Source organism: Acartia tonsa, chromosome 7, assembly GCF_053477335.1.
Source record: "Acartia tonsa isolate MP-2025a chromosome 7, ASM5347733v1, whole genome shotgun sequence".
In the NCBI taxonomy this organism is placed as follows: Eukaryota; Metazoa; Arthropoda; class Copepoda; order Calanoida; family Acartiidae; genus Acartia; species Acartia tonsa.
This window is the reverse complement of record NC_137266.1, coordinates 14,074,795-14,085,410: the sequence shown is the minus strand read 5'-3', so window position 1 is coordinate 14,085,410 and position 10,616 is coordinate 14,074,795. Positions and strand designations below refer to the sequence as shown.

Here is a 10,616-nt window from a genome sequence, read left to right as displayed (position 1 = left end):
CTGTATGTCTGTCTGAATGAATCTCATATCATATTAGGACATATGTATAATTTTTAGAATATGTAAATCTAACTTAATTTATTTTTATGAATGTCTGTCTTTAGCTTTAACCTTTAACAACCCTGAAGACAATGTTATAATATCCTATTTTTGTCTGTATAACACCTCCTAAAGTTCACATCTCTCTCGATTTTAGTTCAGGAAAGGGGGGGGGGGGAGTGTAAAAAATTTAAAAGGGTGCAAGATTTTGAGGTGCATTACGCAGCCCCCCGGGAAAATGTGTGTGCACGCCACTGGTTAAAAGTATATGAATTAATATTCTGTAAAGATAGTCAATATCTTCATATTGTACCCCCTCATAGAGCTAGGGAGTTATATTCTGAAGAAAAAAAAATAGTTTCACTCCTCAAAAAGAAATAGCTTAATGTGATCATTAGTAGCGCATCTGCTCTATAGCTTGGGACTGCTCGGATGTCTGTCCGAAAGAGTAAGATAATACAAATAAAATTTAAAGTGGTTAAAAAATTATGATTCTTTTTTTTCTGGTGTAGATTTCCCTAACCAATCCTTGATTGCTTTTCAGCCGCTTTTTTCTTCTATTTCAGAGCTAAACTTTTTGTCCTAATAAATAATAAGAATTACAATACAATTACTTTGACTTTTTAAATAATCAGCACAAAATTGCACTTTCTGTTAATTTGCTAGGCGCGTGATATTAAAGTCAAAATAGGGGAATGCCTTTCCTCTTTAAGAGGCGCAATTCAATACAAATTGACTTCCAGTGACTTAAAACTTTCAATAAATAACTTATTATCAACTCTTGGCTTCGCCCCTAAAGGTCTCTAGGGCCACTTGAGGAGAGGGGGTTCCCCAGCCACCCCATTTTTTATCTTAGTTTAAATCTTTTTTTTATGGGGGGGGGGAAATAATTTTTTTCTAGGGACGATTTTAGGATGTTGGTGGTACCCTCCCTCAAAATAGTTATAAACCTTCCTGGGACCTATGAGAAGCTACCCTGTTGAGGAGAACCCGATAGGTTCAGCGGTTAGCGAGACAGACAGACAGAGAGACATCTTTCTACTTTGCATTATATGTATATCAGAATCAGTTATCAGAATGAAGCAGGCCTCAGGAACTTGGGCGGCTTCGCCATCATGTCCAAGGCAGGAACCAAACTCATGCTACGCACTTGTCCACAGACATATGTATTATGTATATATAGTCTAATGTTAAATTTCCTTTACTTAATATTTTGTACAATAATAATCACGAAACCTTCTAGTTTCTATTTCTTTCTTTGCAAAATCTGAAATACATGTATAATTTAATTTGTTCTTTCTTACAGTTTTACACTGAATGCTCCGCCTCCAGCATACACATAATTAGTTCTAGAGAGTAGGGGGGGGGGGGGAGGGATTGCATAACCTAACCTAAAAAATATAAGGAATTTTGCTTATATGAAATGTAATTATTAGAAATAGAATTATAAAATGAAATGATAATGCAACCTATCACCTTCCGAGAAAATAGCTGGAACAAATCTTGAACCAATCGATCCAGTGGTTTCAATATGTAATTGTATATCTTTAATAGTTATTCGCTTAAAACAATTCATAAAAATACATATGTTCTTATTTAAAACTTTATTGACCTTAACATTCCAATCTAAAATGATTAATGACATATGTATATTTAACAAGAATAAATTGTTTCTAATATTCATTCGAAACCTATAAATATTCGGTGGATTAGAACCGGTTCTCATCCATAAGAAAAAACTATGTTTAGCATCATATTATATCAAGTTTTCTACGAATATAAAAATGTACAATCATAAAGTACTTCGGCATCTCTAGGCTAAAAAACTGGTCTTAATCTTATAATTGTATATTTTATATCCGTGGAAAGCTGTTTCTAGGAAATAACTATTAAAGCTGAGCGTAAAAAATAATTTTTACATTGGCTTAAATTGTTTTGGTCCTTTATCAGTTTTTAATTGGATTGTACAATCAGCAGTGTCTAAACTTTTCAACCAATAATCTTAATGATAGATTCACTGAGTGAAAAAAGTCTGATACTTTTTGGTTGTGTATTTGAATATATTTCGGTAAACATGGCACCCTCTTCAGTCTAAATGACATAAATCATACTAATTTATCTTACATATAGTAGATAAGTAAAAAAAAGAAATTTGTAAAATTAAAAGGCAGAAAATGAAAATATTTCAACATTATGATCAACCTTGCAGTTTAGCTGGATGTTAATTGTAATCTTAAGCTACAGAAGAAGTAATTTTGTTTAGGTATCATGATTGTTGGTTCACTGTAAATCAATTTTTTCCATTGTCTTATCCTTGTAATTATGTTGTGTTAAATTTTTATATTTGATTTTTGAAGATTAAAGGAAATCTATAGAAATTCCAAAAAGAACAGACAATTCCATCATAACAAATAAGGCTATAGATTTACTCCATTAAACTTGGTTATAATTTTAAATATGTAGTAGGCATTTCATGAGATAAGCGTTTTCTGGGATTGGCATTTTTTGAAACAGGCTTTTTTTAGATTACCCTATTAGGCAAATGCATAGCTTCTAATTATAGGTTCTCTAGACATCAAATTACCACATATTTAAAACTTTTTTAAATGCCAAATATCTAGATACAATATATCATGACATTTTACATTTAGAAGTACATAAAAGTCAGGGGAAGCTATTGTAACAATCAATTCTACAAAAAATCACGTAACCTTTTAAAGTATGTGGAAGTATATTTTGTATTCTCATAAGTAAAAGGGGTGGATAAGAAGGGGAGGAAAAGTAAAAGAGGGTTGTGGGGAAATTTTCCTTTAGAATTGTTTGTCAGAATATCATTCCCTTGTCCCTGCATAAAAGTAAAACTGTGAAAGCCAATGCAATTAAACTATTGAGTAGCAGCTATGCTAATAAATTTACCATTCCTCACTTACCTATCAACCTTGAAAAGTGGGGAAAACTATAAAAATCGAGAATTTATCAGCCAAAGTCTCATACTGAAATTAAGTTATTTTGTCTAATTATGAATTTTTAAAAATAAAGTTCGGCACTGTTCTCACTGGACAACAGACAACCAAATCTTTGGTTGTAAACGTTTTGTTTTGATGTTCTTTAATTTTTGTTTTGGCCAGGGATTTTACAACCTTTCTCTTGTGTTTTTTTATATCTTAAGTTATGACTCAGTTTGATATTAGACTGGAAAAAAATATTTAGCTGCGGGAATCAATCCGTTTAACCCTTAAGGGGGGGGGGGCTATAGATAGAGGACAATATCTAAATTACCTTTTGATTATATGTACATGTCTTTAACAAAGCATTTTATATAGCTATCATACTAAAATCTTATAACAAAGCATTTTATATAGCTATCATACTAAAATCTTATATCTAATAGAAGTAAGGCCCGACTATTAAGGGTAAAAACGCGAAGTACTTTATTTGTGAGCTGAGCTAATGTGTTTAAATTAGCCGACAAAAGTACTTGGAAGATTATTAATAATTAATCATATTTTATATATACAGGGTGCGGCACATAAATCCGGACTTTTTCTAATTTGTAAACAAATGAACATAAAATCGTCAATTTTAAAGATTTTATCGAATTTTAAAAACTGAGAGGCAAAATAGGTATATGACTATTAGATTATTTAATAAAACCGCCGCTAGCCTCAATTACCGCCCCTACCCGCCCCCTGAACCGCCCGCAGGCCCTGATCACCATGTCCCTGTACAAGCTGGCGAAGTTCTCCTTGATAGTGGCAATGGGGGAGGTCTTTGTGGTATAGGCACGTCTATTGGTGCATGCTTCAAAGTAGCTGTGGGTCAAATAGTCTAATGGATTAAGATCTGGGCTGCTAGGAGGCAACATTTCCTAAGGGACGTGAGTAACCGCAGGATCTAAATTCCCATCTTTCAAACTACCCTTCGACACGGCGGCTCTTATCTAGGCCACAGTTGAGCTAGAACAACGTTTTATACCTTTTTGGAAATGGCATGAAGATTTAGCTAGGGTTGTCAGCGCAACCCATAGTCTAAAATGAGATTCAAGGTTCCATATGAGCCCCCGTAGACGAGAATCGGGAAATTTTCAAGATTTTTGGCGTTTTTAACATCTTACAATCTGCCACGTGTCAATTTGCCGGAGTACTACGGCCAAGCCAACTTGAAAAAAGAACTCTAGTAATTTCTAGTATCTAACTTATGTATCTAACAGTACCTTCAGCAAGTTTCATGAGCAACCTGCGCACTTCGAATTTGCCTAGTTGAACATATGCGCTGCCAGCTCGTAGCACACGTCCTACATCGTCCAAAGATTTTTATGGGTAAAAAGGTCATTATCTAAGCTTTTCATAGTGGGGTCAAACGTCCTGATCGGTCAAGTAGTCTTGGCGCTATGGCCGTTTAAAAAAAGTCCGGATTTATGTGCCGCACCCTGTACTCATTTTATATTTGTGTATGTAGACTTACTATTTAATTAAACTAGCGGCACTTGAGAAGGGGGGAGTCGAATTTGATAACCCAATTTCTTATTTTAGATTTAAAAGAAAAAGTAAAAAAAATATTTTGGGGGGTGGAAATTTTTTTTTTTTTTTTTTGGGGGGGGGGGTGCCTAGATATACCACACTTTTCTGGGATCTTGCCAAATCAAGTATCAACTGTGGGGAATACCAAAGGATGACTCCATGCAAAATTTGAGCCGGATCCGGCCAAAACCGGCAGTGAATTTTATTTTTAAGAAAAAGTTTTTTTTCCAGTTTTCAGGGGGTATCTGTAAATCAAGCCCTCTCCTGGGTACGCCCCAATATTGATTTTGGCTTTAAGGTCTGATCTAAATTCCTCAACACCAGATATGACCCCTAAAGTTAAAAAAATGATTAAAATCCGGTCTTTTGACCGGTTTCCGGCCATTTCCGGCTCAAAAAAATCTAAAAAATCAAAATTTCATTTAAATTTTTAAAAAATATGCTTTAAATTCCATTTTTCATAAATGATTTTTCAAAAATCAAAAAAAATGAAGATAATTGTAGCAACTTAAAATGTGAAAAAAAGGTTGAAAATTTACAAACTTATGTCAATTTGAAAAATGTTGGTAAATCCTAAAAATTTGACGGATTTATACATACATTTCAGGAAAACAGTAAAAGTGTCGAACTATGACGTCAGAAAAAATTGACAATTAACCAATGAGAGGCCGCTATATATTTTACCACAGTGAATACTGGCTTCTTATTGGTTAATTGTTAATTTTTTCTGACGTCATAGTTCGACACTTTTACTGTTTTCCATTTCAGAATTTAGGTTGACTATGGTCTTTAAGACACACCATATCCAACAAAATTACAATGAGAGGGACTAAATGTTTTTCTTAACCAAAATTCTACTTACCCTGGCGGTTCCAGGGATATTACCCCGTCCCGTTTTAGAAATATTTTGTTAAAATTTTTGCCCCCAGCCATAATATGGTTGATTTATGCAAAATAATGACCAATGCAAAACATTTTTTCTGTCATGCAAAAATTGCGATGGTACAAGCACTGCAAAGTTTTTAAAATTTGCAAAAAGAGCTGTTTTTAAAGCTCTTGTACCATCTCAATTTTAAAGATTTTTAAAAAATTTCAATTCTAGTGTCGATATAAACCTAAATTTACCAAAAAAAAATGGGGGCCACCTCAATTATAACATATGAAGGACAAAGGTGTAGCAAGTAATTTTCCAAAGTAAAAATTGCCAAATTTCATACATAAATAATAGGGTTGGGCCGGATTGGACAGATAAGGATATCCGGCTGATTTATAATACTGGATATCAAGTATTCAGGTTTAAATTGACACACTAAAATTGAAATTTTGTAAAAATCATTAAAATTGAGATGGAACAAAAGCTTTAAAAACGGTCTTTTTGCAGATTTTAAAAAGTTTGTACCATCTCAACTTTAAAGATTTTCACAAAATTTCAATTCTAGTGTGTTAATATAAAACTGAATACCGGATATCCGGCATTATAAATCAGCTAGATATCTGTAACCGTCCAATCCGGCCCAATCACTTATCTGTACTAGCAGCAGCTACCAAAGCTTCAGAAGAGTTGTAAAGGGCTTATTCTTAAGTTTACAAGAGTAAGAAAAAATCCCCCCCCCCCCCCCAAATTTATATTTTTTTTATTTTTGAATCTAAAATACGAAAAATTGGTTTGATTAAATTTCTTGGGGCAAAGCCCCTAGAGGCTAGGGGCGAAGCCGCTAGTATAAGATAAGACATGAAAATGCACATTGGCAGAACTGGGCATTTGTTTTGCATCACTAACTTCATGTATTATCTTCATGTTAAGACATAGCATTTCTTTAGCCTTATCAAAATCTTCATACTTTTTATACTTTTTATCTATAAACGCGTAACGTGAAGAGAATGCTGTTTTGTGGAAGGGAATAATGAATAATGAAATAGAATTCTTTAGAATTTAGAGGTGAGATAAATTTTCAAAACAAGATTAGGGTCAAGAGTAACAGGGCAAGTTTTGTTTATTTTTCTGATCCACACCCTCCCCCTTACCAACATAATTTTCCAACTTGAACTACGTTTATACATTATTTACGTTTTACATTATAATCAGCGGTGCCAGATGTATGCTTTTTGAACGTTATGTACGCTTTTTGACCTTTTTAACATACTTTTTGATAAATGTAAGCTTAGGGCAAAACCCGCGCGGATTGCGCTTTTTCAACATTTTTAGTAAATGTATTACATTTCATTTTATCTGATTCTTTTTAAAAGTCCGTCAAAAAGTCCAAACATTCGACTTTTCATTCCAAAAATGGACTTTTTACCCCCAAAAATTGGCTTCCTTTCATGATTTTTCCAGCTATATATTGATGCTTGACTGAAAAACTATTTCCTCCCTTTGTATTTACATATGTAATTCTTACTTTCGGATGAAGGAGCAAACCCCCCCCCCCTCCGACCCCATCCCCTTTTACCGTTCAACTTCCCTTTTCCCCCTTTCCCCCCAAAATGTACGCGTTGAAGGTCCAATGTACGCCTATTTGTACACTTTGATCTGAAAAAAATCTGGCCACTATGAATATAAATTGAGTAGCTGAGTCTGTCTGACTGACACACGCCCAGTTAAACATAGTTTCTGTATGAAACAAACATTCAAGATTAAGAAGTTAACAGCTACTTGCATCATCTATTCTAAAATGGCTACACATGAATCTAAACAACATGAAACCGAAAGCATTGAACATTATTTTGATAGAATCCTTAAAACTTCTCGTATACAAACAAGGGAGAATGCTACTAAAGGTAATTCCTTCTTTTAATCAATAGCCCGCACAAAATAGCCTCTAGGACAAAATAGCCTAGGACAAAATTGCTTCAACTGTTTATTATTGTTAAATATTAGAATTTCGTGGATGTCATTTTGTATTAATACCTCTTACCTTGCTAAAATATCAGCTAGGTGAGAGGGGGAAATATTATGAAATTTTCATATTAATTTTTAAATAAAGTAAATTTTTAAATGTTTAGTATTAAATATCATATATTAGTGTTTGTAATTGGACTTAAATTCTTATATCAATACTGAAATAATCATACATTGTAGTGTAATCTTCAACTGATATATAAATTCAAACATATGATAAGAAAATAATCCATTGAATGAAGAATAGTTATTTCTCGCATCGTATTACAAACGGCTTTCCGCGGATATAGAATGTACAATTATAAGATTTAGCCGGTGCCTTCGGAATCACGGGGATAAAAAAAAACTAGTTTTAATCTTATAAATGTACATTCTATATCCGCGGATAGCCGTTTATAATACGATGCGAGAAATAACTATTCTCAAATAATTTTCCAAAGTGACTAATATTATATAAATATATGTGATAAACCAAAAGAACCTATCCTCCTAAAAGGTAGTTCTTTATTCTAATACTATATAAAGAGAAAGCTAGAGGACAAAAATGTCTAGCAAAAACTGACTATTATATAAAGCTAGAAGAATAAAATACCTAGCAAAAACTAACTAATATATTATATATTTTTCGCTTTCTTGGCCCTTTTATATAACAACCTTAGTTTTTAGGTCCTGTTTTACTTAAAAATTTCAAAAGGCTATGATTTTCTTATTTTTGAAGCTAGAAAAAAAATTTTCCCAGAAAATGTGTATTTTTATGTAAATTGTTTTTTAGAAATCTTAAAACTTGAATTTCGGCAGCAGCAGCTGTTCCTGGCAGCTGTCAGCCGCCACAGTTGATGGGAAATTTAACATGTTATGTAGACATGTAAGAAAAGCTTAAGTTTCAAATTTGAAGTCTTTAAGTCAACAATTGCGGTCACAGGAGGCTTTTAAAGATTTCCTGGAGAATTAGGACCTGCAGGATCATACCTGGAACCTGCAATTGACTATATTCTATATAAGGATTTACTACTAGAGAATATTTTATTATTTTGTAAGATAAAATGCTTTGTTTGAGCAAGTAAAATATTTTGCTCTTTACCTGGATGACCCTACCAGGATTCCTGGCATCCTGTGCCCGCCAGGATAGATTTTATTTTATTTCTGTTCGTTTGTCGGTCTGATTTCTTGTGCTTCACATTGTTTTTGTTCTTGTTTAGAAGACTACTGGTATGGTTTTTACAAGGAACTGTGTGATGGAATGATCTCTAGCGAGCTGGCTAACATCATGAGATTCAGGTAAAACAATAATGACAACATCTATAAATGCGAAGCTCTCTGAAACATTTTTTGAAATATTTTTTCGCTTTTGTCATTGTACTTTGTTGTGCTAATAATCAATATTCCAAAATCATGTGAAGAGGCTAACTATATCACATAAAATGTTTTAAATGGACGTACGTACATTCTGAGCTGGATCTTTAAATCATTTCAATGGTGCGCTAAATCGGGGTGCGCACTATTGAAATGATTTAAAAATCCAGCTCTGGTAACGAATATAGAGTTCCTATGCCTTTTAAAACATAACAATTACAGAAATTGCCACACCAAGTTTAAAATTAATCATATAAAAGCTTCGCTTTCATAAATTTATAGGGGGAAGGGGGGGGGGTCGGACTGTTTGTCCCCATTCTGTATTTTTGTTTGCAATGCTAGTTGTTTTTCTTCCCTCTTCCTTACTCCCCCTTTCTTCCACTTATGTTAATCTAATAGTTTAAAAATCTTTAATTTGATAATTTTTAATTTCTTTAGATATGGAGAGATGGTGTTTATAGATAAAAAGTATAAGAATGTTGCTAAGGCTAGAAAAAGGCTATGTCTTAATGCCCGGCTAGTACACGAAGCTTGTGATGCAAAACAAATGCCCAAATCTGCGGAAATCGAATTAGCAGACTTAGATCACATATTAGATGATGATATTGATTATAGTTCTCATCCCAACGAAGTGGCATTGTTAAAGTTCTTATCTTACATGCCCTAAAATTGATTGCAAATTTAGTAGCTGCTATATGTCTCAATCAGAGCCTAAATCCTCGCCCCCTCCCCCCCCCCCCCCTATTTTGAGCAAATTGATTAAAAGGGGAGAGAGTAGTTTTTTTCTGGTGTTAACTGACACTTTAGGCCAAGTTAAGATAGGTTATGTTAGGTGTATAGGCTCTGCAGGGGTTTCGCATAAAAAACCTTATTTTAAAAACAATAACAAAAAAGGATAGGCTCTTTGATGAAAAGCACCAGCAGTTCTTGTAAATTGGTAAATCTAAACAACTAAAAGTATTTTTTTGTTTAGCTGATTAGTCTTTTTTACTCTTTTACACTTACCCCCCCCCCCCCCCAAATAAAAAAAAAATGCTTCTATGAAATAAAGATTACCCCCCCCCCCCAAAATGAGCTTGGGGGGCCGTAGGCACCCCCAAAATTTTTATTTTCAAAATTTTACCCCCCCAAATAAAAAAGCTTGGACGCCCCTGAATACACCCCCATAAAAAATATTATAAGCTTTCACTGGAGCTATTAGAAGCTTTACTGTAAAGGAGAATCATATCGGTTCAGCGGTAAGTGAGATCCTTTGCTACATACAAAAAAAGGTTTTACACTTTGTATGATAGAATAAGTCTTTTTTTTATACATTTTTACACTTTTTTCAACTCTTCAGAGGCTATTGCAGCTGCCGCTAGTATAGATAATTTAATTGCTATTGTAATCTGATCTAAGTATTTGTAAAAGTAATTAAGATAAATTATTTTTAATCAATATACCTAAGTATTTCTAATAATGTAATATTCTTAAAATTATTATTTGTAATTTTGTTGTTGATTTATTTCAAAATTATTATCTTTATGTGATAACTTGTATATTTTTTCAAATCTGAAAATTTATTTTAAATGTATATAATGATGTGTGTTTTTCTACTTTTATTACCAAACAAGAATGATTATATCTCTAAGCAGCACAGCTATAACAAGTAAGAGGTGGAATCATTTTTTTAAGAAGAAATATGTACTACTATGGTTACGGGTTTTCCCTCTAAAAATGGTGATGTATGATTCCATTTTTTCCTCTTTTCATAATGATATCATGTATTCATTATTTAAATCGACATAGTAGTAATAGTATATACT

At 33.2% G+C, this 10,616-nt stretch overlaps 1 protein-coding gene across 3 annotated transcripts; it reads left to right on the top strand.

The window, feature by feature from the left end:
* The first annotated feature begins 7,117 nt into the window (after positions 1 to 7,117).
* On the top strand, positions 7,118 to 10,397 carry LOC145324138 (uncharacterized). Of its 3 annotated transcripts, none has more exons than XM_080166763.1 (4): positions 7,118 to 7,337; positions 8,658 to 8,736; positions 9,250 to 9,508; positions 10,163 to 10,397. In XM_080166763.1, the coding sequence occupies exons 1-3, from the start codon at positions 7,175 to 7,177 to the stop codon at positions 9,476 to 9,478; spliced, it is 471 nt and encodes a 156-aa protein (XP_080022889.1). In that variant the 5' UTR covers positions 7,118 to 7,174; the 3' UTR covers positions 9,479 to 9,508; positions 10,163 to 10,397. The 3 variants fall into 3 exon arrangements, with proteins under 3 accessions (XP_080022889.1, XP_080022888.1, XP_080022887.1); XM_080166762.1 differs by having other exon boundaries at positions 10,151 to 10,397; XM_080166761.1 differs by having other exon boundaries at positions 7,133 to 7,337; positions 9,250 to 9,495; positions 10,151 to 10,397.
* Positions 10,398 to 10,616: the final 219 nt, after the last annotated feature.